This window comes from Aotus nancymaae, unplaced genomic scaffold (genome assembly GCF_030222135.1).
Source record: "Aotus nancymaae isolate 86718 unplaced genomic scaffold, 86718_ANA_hifiasm-v0.15.2.pri h1tg000040l, whole genome shotgun sequence".
In the NCBI taxonomy this organism is placed as follows: domain Eukaryota; kingdom Metazoa; phylum Chordata; class Mammalia; order Primates; family Aotidae; genus Aotus; species Aotus nancymaae.
In genome coordinates, this window is record NW_026988454.1 from 124,373,198 (window position 1) to 124,388,813 (window position 15,616).

The 15,616-nt window shown below is 55.1% G+C and overlaps 1 protein-coding gene across 2 annotated transcripts in view; it reads left to right on the plus strand.

The window, feature by feature from the left end:
* The first annotated feature begins 5,990 nt into the window (after positions 1 to 5,990).
* The window catches only part of MDGA1 (MAM domain containing glycosylphosphatidylinositol anchor 1), a 62,830-nt gene continuing 53,204 nt past the window's right edge, over positions 5,991 to 15,616 (plus strand). For both annotated transcript variants that reach the window (XM_012464344.3, XM_012464343.3), the window contains exon 1: positions 5,991 to 6,066. In XM_012464344.3, coding sequence (XP_012319767.1) covers positions 6,000 to 6,066 — 67 coding nt within the window. In that variant the 5' untranslated portion in view covers positions 5,991 to 5,999. The remainder of the gene's footprint in view (positions 6,067 to 15,616) is intronic.

A 15,616-nucleotide genomic window follows, 5' to 3' on the forward strand; every position in this document is an offset into this window, starting at 1 on the left:
GCAAATGTCTGCTCACCGCAGTCTTCACATCTGTCAAATGGAGGGGGCCACGTGTCTTAACTTACCTCACAGGAACATTTTAAGGACCAGATAGGATAACAGATGTGGAATTCCTCGGAAATTTCAAATATGAGGGCACCCGTGGAGATGGCCGTAAAGTAATTTATAAGACCATCTGAATACATTGGCCTTTCAAGCATGGGCATGGTTCCTAGTCTTGCAATCTAGCCTCAACAGTATTCATTCATCGACTCATATGATAAGCATTTACTGAGCACCTACTGCTGGCTAGGTACTGGGCCAGCTGCTGGGGATACTATGGCGCCCCCTTCCTTGCACAGCAGCCAGAGTGAGCCTGCTAAGTTAGTTAGATCCCTTCCCTGCTTTGCTCAAGACCTGGTCACAGCTCTTATTGGGCTCAGAGTAAACCCAACATCCTGTGATAATCCCAAGACCCAAAGACCTGTCCCCTAAATCTCTCTGATATCAGCTCCTCCTACTCGCCCCTCACCTTCTCAGCGGCAGCCACATCTTCCTCACCACCTCAGGACGTTTGTCCTCACCGTCCCCTCCTCTGCAATGTCCTCCCCCTAGCTACTGGCGTGGTTAGGTCCCTGTCCTCTTTAAGGTCATGACTCAAATGTTAGTGGGGTCTTTCTGGATACCTTCTCTGACAGTTCAGCTCTTAACATTTCCCACTCCTTTCCCTAGCTTTAGTGTTCTCCTTCATACTCTGTACTAGCCAAATACTGTATTTTCCCCATTTGTGTAGTCCATGGTCTGTCTCTTCACTAGCTTACAGCTTCCATGAAGGCAGGGATTCTTGTCTGGTTTGTTAACATTGAGTCTGCAGTGCCTAGGGCAGTGCCTGGCACATGGTAAGCACTCATTAAATATTTGTCGAATGAATGAATGGTGAACACATAGACAAGGTCCCTGCTCTCATGCCGCCTGCTTTCTACCAGCAGAAGGCCTGCTGGGGGTGTGGGATGAGGAGGGAGTGGTGTGGGCTACACACCCTGAGTGACATATGTCTACAGGGCCCCTTTTCTCCAAGGGTGTCATGGTGGGATTGCAATATCACCAGTCTTGAGCCACCACAGTTTATAACAGGAGTTCACTGCCTACTAATTAGCAGCTGGAGCCATTAATTGGCTATTTGTTAGAGCCCGAATTAATAAACTGGTCTTTCATCGGGGTCATAACTCTCCCGTTCCTCGTTCCCTCCCAGTCATCCTTCTCCCACATGACCAGAAAGCGTCTTGCTCTGAGATTGAATCAATACCTGCCACTGTATAATTTTCGGAGACAATTTCTCTTGCAAGGCGACAACACCATCTAGCAAAGACTCTTCCTCTCTCTCTCTTTCTTTCTCTCCTCTTCCAGGCTGTCACTCGCCAGAGGCGAGCTAGTGGCAGGAGGAGATGGGAGAGCTTTCTAGTAACATGCTCTGACAACAAACTGCACCTGTCCTGCTTGGTCAATGCCTGGAGCCCCTGGTTCCCTGGCCCCTGGCTGGTGATGCAGCCTGGTGCTCACCAGCGAGTTCCTGAAACCTCCTGGGGCCCAAGGGCTAGGTTTTCTCTGAGGCAAAAATAATTTTTCTTTCCAGTGGGAAGTGACCTTAGAATGATCTTGGGTAGAACCCAAGACTTGGCAGCTGGGTGCTGACCACCAAGCTCCAGACAGCCTGGCCTCAGGCTCATCCTGTGCCCTATGGCTCATCTCAGCTCTAACAGTCTAGCTCTCATGTCCCCCCACCCTTGGTGCAATTTGGGGGCCAGAGTATTGTTCTCTGCGTCTGTAAAGGGAACAGAAAACACTTCTTGTGGAAACATTACTAGATATCTAAGCCCTTGCACCTCTTCGGTATAGAACAGTGGGAGAGGGCAAAGTCGTCCAGCCAAGCTACTGAGGTCAAAGCTCAGTTTGGCCCCTCAGCAGCCGAGTGAGTCACAACATCTGCATGAGAATAATAGCCCTGTCTCACATAGTGGGTATGAGGATTAAATAGTTAATACATACACAGTGCCTGGCATGCGGTGTCAGCTGTTATTACTCCACTTCTCTCAACCTCTATGGGAGAGAGGGATCTTAGTTTATACCTGGGGAAACTGAGGCCTAGAGAGGTTAGGACTGGAACGCAGGACTGATGTCTAGGGCTCTTTCCCTTCTCCGAGGTTGCCTCCCATTGTCAGACACTGGGCTCTGTCAAGGCAGCAGGCAGGGCACACTTTGGGGAGGAGATGGCTGAATTTACAGGCACACACAAACAGGCTGTCAAGGTATTTACACTGCATATAATTAGCTGCAGAGTATTCACAAGTGGATTAGCTACAGCAAATGTTCAAACCCAGCCTGGCTAATTTGGTTCTCTGTTCCCCCCACCCCCTCCATCATGAACCTTCTCTCTCCTCCAGGCTAGTGTGTGAGTTCAGAGAGGGCAAACTCGAGAGAATGTCAGCTGGGTCAGTGCAGTTCCCTCACCCCAAAGCCAAAGAGGAGCAGTTGATTGCTGTTTGGTGTTGGAACAGCTAATTGGAAAATCAGAGGACAGTTTCCCATGACATGGAGAAGTACACATTCAGCTCAGAATGGGCAAAGCCAGGAAGAGCCACAGTTGCTGTGATCACTCCCTGAGAGCTTCGTGGAAGAGGTGGGGACTTGCAGGAACCCTCTAATAATGGGAAGAGGATGACAATAGAAGCTACTCCTCATCACTCCCTCAGTTAGCACCACTTCCTTTTCTGCCTGGATGGGGGCGGTGGGTAGGAAGAGGCATGGTGGCTGTGCATCTCTGTGGGACAGAAAATGAATTTTTTTCCTTTGAGGTAACAGTGGGAGCTGGGGAGTGAAAGGATGTCCACCCTGAGGGAATCCCAGGTCTGTGATATCTGGCTATGATGGGCACCATTCATGAATTCACTGAACACGTCTGCAGCTGGCATCTGCTGGGTGCACTGCATTGAGCCTGGACCCCCACCCCCAACATCAACCTTGGATCCACGGGGTAGGAAGGAGAGAGAAGAGGGAAGAGGGCACAAGGGAGATGCAAACGAGTGGAGGTGGGCTAGAGAATAGGAGGAGTCTTGGGCTGCTCTCCGGCTTCCCCGAGATAGACAAAAAGGGGACTGAGAAAGAGCGATGGAACCTCCCAAGCCACCAGGCACTTCCCGACACCTCCCGCCCTCTTGCTACCCTCCCAGCAGTCCGGAGTGCGCTCTCCCAGGGGGCTAAGCCTAGGGGAGTCTTGGGAGGAGGGACCCAGCAGGAAATGGGCCTGGGGAAGGGGCGGTTCATTATTATTTTTTTAAAAATTTATATGCAGACAAATTAACCCTTTTTGGGTGTGCAGATCTTTGAGTTTTGACAAATGCATAGAGTCATGGAACCACGATCAAGATATTGAGCAGTTCCAGGGGGCGAGGGGAGGGAGGTTTGTAGTCTCCCCTCTTGTTAGCTGCTGCGATTGTCCGCGCTCCCACAGGCCGCCCTAAAACAATCCTTGAGCACACGCTGAGATAAATAACGGCGACAGGTGGAGCAGGTGAGATTAGCAGGACCCGGGTTGGGCGCCGGGCGCGATCAGAGGCACCGGGGAGGCCACCCGCCTCGCTGGCCAGCCTGCGCCCCTCCCTGCGGGCGTTTGGGAGGAGCGTTCTCCGCACCCCAGCTCCGTGAGGGCCCCTTCGCAGCGGCTGAGACCCGAGTGCCGGACACCCGCGGCCGGAGCGGGGCCCGGGCTCGGCAGCCGGAAGGAGGTGTGCCCCCGGGGCGCTTGGGGGCGCCTGAGCTCCCGAGGGGAGGTAGGATGGGGAGAGCCGCGAGCCGAGGAGAATGTGGGGTGACTTAGGGGAGCTCTGGCGGAGGGGTCGCGCGAGCAAACCTGTTGGCAACCTGTGGGCCGCAGCAAGGGCAGGAGCTCTAAGCGCGACCTCTCCGCCAGCTGCTCGGGCCTGGCCCCCGTGCGGGACCCAGGGAGAGGCCCAGATGCCTGGAAAGGGGCGGAGGCCTCCGGAGCGCGGGAGACAGCCTAGCAGACCCACAGCCGCGGCCCAGCTCGCGCAGCCGCAGGACCCCAGGAACCGCAGGCGCCCGGCCTTTTCCTAGGACACCCGCCTCCCGAAAGTGCTGAACATTTACAAGTGTGCAGTGCCCTGCGGGCTGGGGTCCCCGAAGCGAGCGCCCCCGTTCTTCCCCGGGGGCGTGCTGGCCTCGGTGCACCCGGCTCGGCCAGCCAGGCTGGGTGTGCAAGGAGGGCGAACCGCGAGTGTGCGAGCGCGCGGCTGCACAGCCCGCGCCGAAACCCACGTCCCTCCGCCACTGTCCTCTGGATAGATGGATCCATTTCTGTTTTCTGACATTTTCCTGCTGGGCGGGGTGGGGGGGCGAAATGTTAGGGGGCGGAGAGAGGAAGAGAGAGAGAGGTGGGGGAGAGGAGAAAGGGAAAGACCAGAGGGAGAGAGAAGAGAGAGGAGAGAGAGAGAGGAGAGGAGAGAGAGAGAGGAGGGAGAGAGAAAGAGAGAGGAGAGGGAGGGAGAGAGAGAGAGGAGAGAGAGAAAGAGAGGAGAAAGAGAGAGAGAGAGAGAGAGAGAGAGAGAGAGAGAGAGAGAGAGAGAGAGAGAGAGAGAGAGAGAGAGAGAGAGCAGGCAGTCTGCTTCCCCCAGCCCTGTTTTGTTTTCTCTAATTGGTCCTGGGGGAGGCGAGGAAATTGGACAGAGGCTGGGCCAGGCGAGCTGGGCTGCCTTTAATTGGCTCCTTTTTTTAACTGGAGGGGAATCAAACAGGAGAGCGAGCGACAACGGGTGGGAGAGCGAGAGACCGAACGAGGAGACGCGAGGAGGAGGGAGGAGGGAGGAGGAAGGGAGGGAGGGAGGCGGGAGGAGCGCGGAATGAAAAGCCCGGAGGGGCGAAAAAGCAGCACAGCAAAGCCCAAGTTGCTGAGCGAGCGGAGCGCTCCCGCGGCCCAGAGCCGAGAGGCCGCCGCGCCCCGGAGTCCGGCCCGGCCCCGCCCGCTCTGGGCCCCCGCAGTCCGAGGCCGCCGGGCGGGGGCGGGGAAGACCAACTTGGGGCGCGGCGCAGCCCCGCTCTCCCAAGAGCTCGGAGCCCGGGAGTGCCACGGCCGCGGCCAGACAGCGGGAGCGGAGCGCAGCGAGCGGAGGCCGCGAGCGGCGCCCGCGCCGCAGCCCCGGCCTGGGCGAGAGCGCGAATATTTTTCAAACGACTCAAACTTTCCTCCTTTCCCCATTTTCTGGGGCCCCTCTTGCCTGGAATTGCTCTCCAGATTCCCGCGGGGCGCCGGGCTGCGATTCCTCCCGCGGGTTTGTCGGCGGCTAGGCTAACTTCGCGGACCCGGGGACCCGCGGCGCTCGTCCCTCGGCCGAACACAGCCCGCGCTGCTCCCCGACTCTGGAGGGCCGGGCCCGGGGCTCCTTCGCCGGCCGCCGCGAGGGCGTTCAGCCCGGCCCCCTGGAGTCGGGTCGCTGAGGCCACGGCGGCGGCCGCACGACTGGAAACAGCGTTATTAACTCGAGTTGAGCCCCAGCCTCCCCGACTCCGCTCCGCTGAGGGGCGGCCCCAGGGAGGGGAACGACAAGTTTGTCAGTCGTCCGTGGCTTGTTGGGTCGAAGCGCCGCCGCCGCCGCCGCCGCAGAGAGGTCCCCGGCGCCCACCATCCCGCGTGGATAGCCCTGAGGACCCGGGGCGGCTCGGCGGCCGGCTCCTCGGGTCGGGGCGCTGGCGGCTGTGCTGGGCGCGCCGAGGCACCCGGGGCTGGGCCAGCGCCCCCTGCGTCCCCACGTGAGCAGCGGCCCCACCAGAGGAGAAACCCGGGTCGCCGCCACCTCCGCCTCTTCAGCCTCCTGGTCTCCGTGGCCGCGCTCTCTGTCACCTCTCAGGGAAAGGGGGGGATATAGGGGCGTCGCGGGGCCCTGGCGAATGCGCCCCCCGCCGCCTCTCGGGCTGCGCCGCCTCGCGGGGATGAAGCACCGGCCGTGAAGATGGAGGTGACCTGCCTTCTACTTCTGGCGCTGATCCCCTTCCACTGCCGGGGACAAGGAGTCTACGGTAAGAGCCCGCGTCCCGCTCCACCTCAGTTTAGCCCGGCTCGGAAACTTTGCAAGAGGCGCGAAGTGCGCGCTGCCGGGGTTCGGTGGAGACCTCGACTCGGACTCTGGAGTGGATGCCCGCGTCCCCGCCCTCTCTAGGGCGCCAGGAGACCGAGCTAGCTGCTTCGGAGCACAGGGGCCGTCCTAGGGTCTGGTGTGAAGCCGGGATGTCAGGGGGAGGTACCCACTTTCCCACACCATGCTAGAGGCGGGGATCACTAGGAACCCTTGAGAGCATTTGAGAGACCGGGGCAGACCCAGCCCAGGACTGGTGCAGCGAATCGCACCAAAACCTCGTCCTGGCACGGCCTCCGGAGTAGAAGCCAAGCGATGCATGTTCCGGAGTTGCGCGCGGCTTGCGGGCGAGCCGGCTGTCAGTATCACGGCCCGCCGGGCGGCGGGCTCGCCTTCCTCGCTGTCGCTGAGGCTTCGCTGCTTCTACTCACTGCTTGATAGCCTGATCCAGATGCCGGCATCTCCTGGCTCCGGCGCTGACGACCCCGGCATCTCTTTTTAGACCTTCCCTGAACCAGTTCTTACTGTCCCCAGTTCCTAGCTACAAACCTCAGCCCCACCTTCCTTCTTCCTGCGTACACACACACACACACACACACACACACACACACACACACATTCAGCCACCATCCCCAGAAAACGCAAACACGGCACGCATCCACCGGGATACGTGTCCAAACTCTGCCTCTTGCCACGCAGCCTTGCTCCTGCGTCCGCACGCCTCGCTCTGGTTACCAAGGGAGACTCTGGTTACCCCTTCCCCCCTCCATCCCGTGGGTTTTCCCAGGGAAGGCCCAGGGCATCATTCATTCAGTCACCCGGTGCTCAGACTCCGGCAGTGCCTTAACCTCACAGCGCAAAAAATCATTCTCAGGGGCCCAGGGGCTCTTACTTTGCTTTATCCTGATTGCAGGATGGCTTGCCTAGATCCCTTTTTAGTGATGTGTGGCTGGGGTGGGCAGGATTTTCTCTCTCTCCTTTTCTGTTGGGTCAAGGGGTTAATGATTCCTCTTTAGATCAGAGGAGTCTGACCTATTCTTTGTGGGGTGGCATAGGCACTGACCACAGGCTGCCAGCCTCAGGTGCTGAGGTTAAAGCATCCTGGAGGGTGCCTGGCCTGTCTGCCTGTGCCTGGCAAGAGGAAGGCGTGTCCTGAAGGGTGTCTGGGAGGTGACATGCTCCTGGCCCTACCCAGCTAGCTGGCTTGGGCTTAATTCTCTGGTAAGACTAGCCCAGGCATCGGGCCAAACTCTGCCTCTTAATTAGTTTGTGTGTCTCTTACTGCCTAGCCCCTCACAGAGGCCAGGAAAGGCAGGAAAGAATGCAGCAGGGACTGGGAGAGGCTGGGTTGGGGGGAGGAGGCCACGAGGCAGGTCCTGGAGGCCTTGTCTCTCCGGAGCAGATGAAGATGCCAGTGGACTGGGGGTTTCTCTTTCTTCTTTCTCCCCAAGTCTTCTCTACAGCTCCACTGCCTCCTTCAAGGTGCCTAAGAGAGATGCTGCTGAGGTCTTTGCCTTCTCACCACAGCCCTGGGGTTGGGGAGCATGACTGAGAGCCCTCCCTGCGTGCTGCTGTCCTCTGCTCTACCCGTCCTTCCCTGCGCCGTTGGGTGCGTTTGGCAAGACCAACTCCTGGTCTTCCCAGTCACCCATGCCTTCCAGCTTCTTTAATCTCTAGGCTGCATGGGGATCAGCTCATCTTCAGGAGGTTCCTCTGTTCCTAGTCTAGTAAACCTCGCAATGAGAGTGGGGTTTTGGAGTCAGTCTCTGTGGACCCTCATTTCAGAGTACTCTAGGGCCAGGATTCAGCCATAGGCTTATCTATATCCTTTTCTCTCTGTGTTTTCTCTCCTCCCTCCTGTGCCTAGGTACCAGTTGCTCTCACTCAGAGCCAATCAAAGTGGGCTGGGTGTGCTGGGGCCGACCTCAGACCCTTGGGTGACATTCCACTTTTCCTTTGAGAGCTTGGCTTCAGGGAGTGTTGGGGCCTCAGGGGAATTGCTGGATTAAAAAGTCTGTATTGAGGTGGATGAAGGCAGGGAGATTTAGGAGGAGGAGGAGGATGACAGGAGGTCGCTGAATTCCTGGTGATGCTAGAAGCTTTGGCCAGATGTAGCAGAAGGGAGGATCTTTGTAAGACCAGGGCTGGTTTAAGAAGTAGGTCAAAGAGCTGGGACTAGTTCTGCCCCCGCTCCCCAGCAGTCTCTTAGTACCCTCAAAGCAGAAGAAATGGCATGAGAGTCCAGGCAGCATGCAGGGACCAGGGATGGCCATCTGGCCAGGTATTGCATCCAGCACCCAGTGTGGTCCCTGGCCCAGCAGCAGGAGCTGGGCAAGTATTTGTTGAATGAAGGAAGGGCCATAGTTGGGGGCAGGTTGGAAATTCTTTCTCCACAAGAAGTCTCTCTAGGACTTGGTTTCCAGCAGTGAAGTGGGGTCTCTGCTTAGGGTGAGTCACAGAGTCCTAGGCTGGCAGCCCTAGAAGAGAGAAGAGGCTGGAGCCTAGTGTTACTCAAGACACAGGAGAAAAATGTGTGTCCTGGGGAGGGAGCCCCTGCCCCTCTGCCTCCAGGCCTGTGTGGCTGAGGGAGGGGCAGATTTAACGCAGAGGCTGAATAGAGGGAGGAAGGCGAGCAGGCGGTGGAGGGTGAACCTGACAGCATTCGGCCTAAGCTGTGTGTCTTTGCTGAGGCTGGTGGAAGGCAGGTTCCTGGAACCCTGTGTCCTGCTTCCCACTGAGGTCCACCACCTGCCTTAGGATCCATGGTCTGCAATAGGTCTGGGGAGGCAGCACCCTCAGTTTGCCAGGTGGCTTTGTTCTTCTTTGGGGCACAGATGCTACAACAGCCAAGTGCTGGACCAGATGGTCCATTTGGAGCCGGTTTCCCCTTCCTCCTCGCCTCCCAATCTCTTGGCCCAGTTTGTTGTCCTCCGGGGTAGATCTTCTGATCTGTTTTCTGGGAAGCCAGGGGGCTGGGCTGGCCCCAGTGGCCTAGTTCTGGGCAAAGGCAGTAGCCAAGTGATGGAAGAGGAGTATCTTGCGTTCGGATAGCGTCAAGGAACACCCCTGCCTTCTGTCCTGGCTGCTTCTCCTCCTCTCATAGCAGCCAGACCTCCAGCCAGGGGCAGGTCGGTGGGATTCCTCTCCCTTACAAAAACACAACAAACCTCTGAATTATTTAATATGCAGAAGTGGGAATTGACATTATCCTTAAGACAGGTTGTTTGCAACTTACTGGTGGAAGTCAAAATATTTCACCAAAGGTGTCATCAGAAACTACTATCCTATGCTAATTTTTATAGGAACATGAAGACAGATGTTGAATAATTTGACAAGAGCAACATAGCTTACAGAATTATCACCAAGTCAGGTTTTTTTCCCCTCCTCTGGGGAGCACGGAGAAGGAATTTCAGGAAGTGAGTGTCCCAGTGTCATCTCCTGGGTGTCGATCCGGGTGTGGGCACTTGAGCTTTTTCACTAGAGTTCCTACCCCACACTTTGAAACTTTGGTTCCACGGGGCTAACAGAGGCTCAGAGTTCTTTTAATGTCCTCAAGAAGACCCATGCTTCTGTTCTTTCTTTCTTCTCACTTACAGAAATTGCACAAGCGAGGAAGAGCAACTTGTGTCCACAAATCCAAGCTGCTTTGTTTGCTTTGCCGGTGTTAACCTCCCCACCCCAAGTTGATTTTGGCCCCTTAGCCAGCCTGAGGGCTCCCCAGAGCCTTGGTGTCAGGCTGGAGGGTCCCCCCCACCCTCAGGTCAAGCTCCTCACGATGTCCCGTCCTACATTACAGGCTGGGAATCCGTGCTTCATGGGTGGGCGGGGGCTCTAGGTCAGGGGAGGAGGTGGGTTAAAGGGGATTTTATTAGGAAAGCATCCTTGAGGGAGTGAGCAGGGGATAGCTGGGAGCTACTTGGCTAGGCCTGGCTGTGAGCCGCTGGGGCCAAGGTGGCAAAGCCTCATTTAGAGCCTGGTATATTAGCTCTGCTTTGCTGAAATGTGGAGGGACAGGCTGGGGGGAAAGGGGGTGGAATCTGTAGGGAGAATGGAGGGAGCTAATCACAGCCGCCAAGGCCTGGCAAATGAATGATGCAGGAAATCAATACCTGGGGGCGGGAGTGGAAATCCGGGCAGTGGTAGCAGCCTCAGCTTCTCCCAGCTGCCCAGGAGGCATGGGGGAGGGCCTGGGAGGAGTGAAACAGAGGCAGGAATGTGGAGGCCACCCCCCCAAATGCCACTCCCCCCACCCCCCTTCCCTACTTTCATCTCATGGCTGGGCTCATGGAGGGGTGGGCTAGGAGATGACCCATCCGGTGAAGACAGAGGACCTAGGAGATGGAGTCTTGGGCCTCTCAGACCCAGAAGAGCCCTGCCTCACCTCCAACCTCTGGACACTAAGCCTGACACGGTCCCAGGTGCGGGGTGTGTGTGTGTAACTGCCTAGGGGCCCTGTCCAGTGCAGCGGCTGCTGCTGCTCCAGATGTGGCCAGCAGGGGGAGGGCTTGGCCACCACATTGCTTCTTGCCTTTCCTGGTCTCCCGTGGGCCTCACCCTGTCTGAGGGATGAGTTATGCTCATTCCTCAACCTGGGACTGAAAAGGGCTCTGTAGGCCCTTCTGGAACTCCAGGCCTCCCTCCAGGTCCCACATACCCACCCCAGTGTCCCTAGGCACCTGCCTGTGGCCAAAGCCACACTTCCTGTGCTCTCAGCGGAATCAGGTTTTCCCTAGGCCCGTGTGGGCTCTTGTCCTGCTGAGGCTGTGGCAGGGGGTGCTTGTGCCCTTGCAGAAATGCCTCGGTATAAACCTGGGGCACAGCCCCTCTTCTGCGTCTCCTCCCCGTGGTCAGAAGACCCTGCTTTGCAGGCATACATCTGCTGCTAGAAGGTACTATGTACCAAGGGGCTTCTCTGGTATTTAAATGCTGATACGGGAGGCAAGAGCAATGCCTAGCTCAAAGGAATGAACATTTTTGTTTTTCAACAATGAAATCTCATTTTTCCTCAAGTCTATGAATAACACTATGAGTAACTACTATGAGTAACATGTGCTCTTTGCAAAACAATCAAGGAATACATCGAAGTATAAAGAAAGAAAATAAACCTCACTTGATAACCCATCATTCATTTGGTCATGTTTTTTCAGGCATCTTTTTGTGTGAGGGGGAGTGAACCTTTTAGGGAGGATTGTTGATTTTAACAACAATCCCTTGTAAGTGTGTAAGTGCCATATGACTTACCAGGCATTTTCATGCCTCGGCAGCCTTTGCTTCCATGACATTCTGAGAGGTCAGCACAGTGAGTCCTATTGTCTCCATTTAACAGATGAGAAAACTGAGGTTCCAAGAGTTTTACTGGCTTGCTCAAGGTTGCACAGCTGGTAAGAAGTAGCCCTAAGCCTCAGTCCCAGTGGATCTTTTGATTTCCAGGGAAGGAAAGCAGTGTGGCGTTCACTCATCATTCATTAAATGTTTTCAAGCATCTACCTTGAGCAAGACCCAGTTCTGGGCATTGGCAGGGAGATGAATAAGATGGAAGGAGAAGGGGAATCACATATAAGATGGGGGAAGATTTTGATAAATGCCATGTGGCAAGGGCAGGTAAAAGGCTGTGAGAATTTGAAGGGTGAAGTAATTGCTTCCAAGGCTTTGTGGAAGAGGAAGCATTTGAACTGGCCTTGACAAATAGAAGTAAGGATTGAGAGGGGCATGCCAGGTGGCAGGCACATTGTGGCAAAGGCCTGGAAGCTAAGGAACCTGAGCTTATGAGGAGTTAGCTGTTCAGCTGGGCTGGAGCATAAGCTGAAAGGGAGTTGGGGCTGTTAGGGCCGGAATGGTAAAGGGATAACATTAAAAGTTGCTAACATTGACTGCAGGCTGCGATCAGGAGTGTGCATTATCTTCATTCTTATCACAACTCCTTAAGAGAGTCATTCGTCATTCCCTTGTCCAAGCGGCAGACCTGGACTTGAACCCCGAACTGCTCATTGCAAAACTGTAAGGAGGATGTTGAATAGGGAGATGGGTTGATGCAAGCCATATTTTGGGCCAGGTGGCCATGCCGCTGTGTGTGGGAGGAGGCTGTGCTGAGGAGACTGTCAGGAGGCTTTGCAGTTGTCCAGGGGAGTCATAGGGAGCTTTGTGGGCATCTGCAGGAGGTGTGTTTCAGGCTGAGGAATAGCCACGGTAAAGGCCCTGGAGTAGGAACCTGCCTGACCTGTTTGAGCAACAGTGAGAAGTCCAGTGTGGCTGGCGCAGAGTGAACCGGGGGAGAGGGGTAGAAGGTGGGGCGGGAGAGTTAGTAGGTCCAATTGTTTTGAGCCTTGAAGGTGATGCAAGGACCCTAGATTTTGTTCCGCATGAGATAGGAGACCATGGCAGGGTTTTGAGCAGAGACGGGACATGAACTGATACCTTTTTAATAGAACCTCTCTGGCTGCCACGTAGAGAATAGATTGTAGGGGTTTGAGGCTGTTGCAAGAGGCAAGACACAAGATTGTACCATCATTAAGCACTAAAAGTGTATTGGAAAGAGTTCAGGCAAGGAATAGTAGCTGCAAACGTTTCTGAGGTTTGGAGCTGGGAGACTGAGCACACAGTGGTTACAAGGTGAACAAAAGCCACTGGAAGGCAGGCAGGTTTGGGGAAGTGAAGCAGTTAAGAGCCTGGGTCTGAATCCCAGCTCTGCCCCACACCAGCTGTAAAAGCCCAGGAAGTTACATCTGCTTTCTAAACCATGGCTTCTCCACTTGTCAGATGGAGATAATCGTACTCACTGCGTGGGCTTGTAATGAGACCGTGCCTAGGAAGCTCTGAGCACCGTGCCTGGCACGTAGCAAGGCCTCAGTAAATAGTTTTAATGACAATGTGAGTGAAGTTTTGAACTTCATGGGATTCTGGTGCTGGGATGTCTGGGAGGGACATTGGCAAATCGCGTGGACATGAGCACTGAACTCAGGAGGGAGATCAGCTCGGGAGAGGTAGATTTGCAATATGGATTTGTGTCAGCAGAATGATGTGGGTAGAAGCCATGAGGTGGAAAACAATTACTAGGGAGGAGAGAGTAGAGAGAAGGGACTGGGCTGAGGCTAGAGACCTGGGGAGCACCAATGTTTAGGGGGCGGGAGGCAGCCTGAGGGGGGACGTGGACCCGAAAGTCTGAGACAGAGTCCATGAGAGGAGGAGGCAGAAGGAGAAAGGGCCAGCGGGGGACTGGGGAGCTTGGTGCAACTGCAGCACGGAGTGGGGCTCCTCAAACCTTCCCGTACACAGGTCTCCCCTGGGATCTTGTGGAAACGCAGATTCTGATTCAGCGGGGCTGGGGCTGGGCTGAGATTCCGCATGAATCTGGGTGGTGCCGATGGCTGCTGGATGGGAGATTGCCCTGTGCATAATGAGGGCTTAAAGTAAGAAGACTGGACTTGGGTTGGAGGGCCAGGTGGGCAGCCTGCTGCCTCTGAGGGTCCTTGCCCAGTGGCCTCACCTCTCTGAGCCTCAGTTTCCCTGTGTGAAAGCTGGTTCAGGCACACTTACCTCTTGGGATTACAGAGAAGCCCAGGAGTGACAGCACTCTGTAAACCTGAAGGTGAACTATGGGGACTCTGTTTCACGAGCACAGAAAGGGTGGCAGGCAGATGGCAGGGAGCTCCGGGTGTGGGTGGCTTGTGGAAGCAGGAGGTATAGGCTGCGCTTTTGAGAAATGTGGCAGGCCAGGGAGGCTGGAATAGCAGCTCCCCTTACCCAAGCCCAGCCTCTTGCCTGTGAAAGGCTGGAGCTGCAGGGGTGGGTGACCTTGGTGGCTGGGTGGTGGCTTGAGCAGGCTCGAAGGCACTGCTTGGCTGGCTTTGAAGATTCCACCCCAGGCTCTTCTTGGTTCCTTTCCAGTCCCAGAAACTCAACTGAGATACGTTAATTATCTGGAGGGTTGGAAGCTGTGTAGAGAAGTGGTTCTCAGCCCAGGCACATGTCAGAACCACCTGGAGAGCTTTCTCAACAACAGATGCCTGGCTCCACCCCGGACCTCCCGAATCAGAAACTCTGCAGGTGGCATCAAGGCATCTGTGGTCGTGAGAGCTGTTTAGATGATGCTTGTGCACAGCTGGTGTAGACAGTGTGTCTGGAAAAGCCAGGCCAAAACAGATGTCTTCTTCCCTTGGGCTTTCTGAGGGCATTTCCTGGTTTTCCAGGTCACTGCCCAAGCTTAGTTTCAGCCAAGTTCATCTGGACCCTGGAGTCTTAGGAGAAAAAAGTTCCACTGATTATTTTCTTAACAGTGAGCAGGGAGACTTTCTACTTTAATGGTGCTGACCAGAAGGTCCAGGCCAAGAGCTCTGGAGACTGGCCCCTCTTCTGGCTTCTAACCAAGGGACTTCCAATCCTAAACCTAGAGAGACTGAAGGGGTCTCCTTCAGAAACATAGTTTTCTTTGATTTTTATTAGGTAAATTATGTTACCTTTTTGAAATGTGGGCCTTTTGTTCATTCTCTTTCCTGTTTGGTTAATAATAAAGTCAGGCCAGGTGCAGTGGCTCACACTTGTAATCCTAGCACATTGGCAGGCTGAGATGGGAGGATCACTTGAGCTCAGGAGTTCCAAACCAGCCTGGGCAACAGAGTGAGACTCTTTCTCTATTAAAAAAAAAAAAAAAGTGAAAATTTTAGAGCTGGAGCACAAAGTAGCAATTCAATGTAAAATCAGCAAAATTTATTTTGAGACAGGGTCTTGCTCTGTCTTGCAGGCTGGGGTATAGTGGTGTGATCATAGCTCACTGCAGCCTTGATCTCCTGGGCTCAAGCAATCCTCCCACCTCAGCGTCGTCAGATGCTGGGCCCACAGGCGTGCGCCACCGTGCCTGGCTAATTTTTTTTTTTTTTTTAATTTTTAGTAGAGATGAGGTCTCGTTATGCTGCCCAGGCTGGTCTCAAACTCCTGGGCTCAAGTGATCCTCCCCGCCTTGGCCTCTCAAAGTGCTGGGATTACAGTTGTGAGCCACCATGCCTGATCAAAACCAGCAGACATTTAATGAGTATCCACTAAGTGTCTGGAAGGGTAGTGGGTCCTGGCTGCAGAGGTGAAATGACATCTGTCCCTAAGGAGCTCACAGCTGAGCTGGTGAACTCAGCTGTGAGCTTTTCTAATGCCCTCATTTTCCAGATGGAGGAGCTGAGGTTCATGTTAATTGACTTGCCCAGGGCCCTACAGTTAGCCAGTGGTGGAGCCAGGGTTCGAACTCAAGACTGCCCAATGCAAAGTCTAGTGCCTATCTACTTCCCCAGGTGTGAGGTTTCTCAAGGCATTCCCTGGCAGGTTTTTGTTCCCCAGTCTGTGCTGTGGCACATGGGTTGGCCCCAGGGAGCAGCATGAGGCCCCCCAGGCCTGTGTGCTAGAAAGAAGGACGTTACCAGAGAGGCTTAAACAAATGCTGTTGACGTTCTCAAGCCTCCAGGTGGGTTCTCCAGGCTCCTTTCATCTTTGCGCTCTGCTGTCCTTACAGT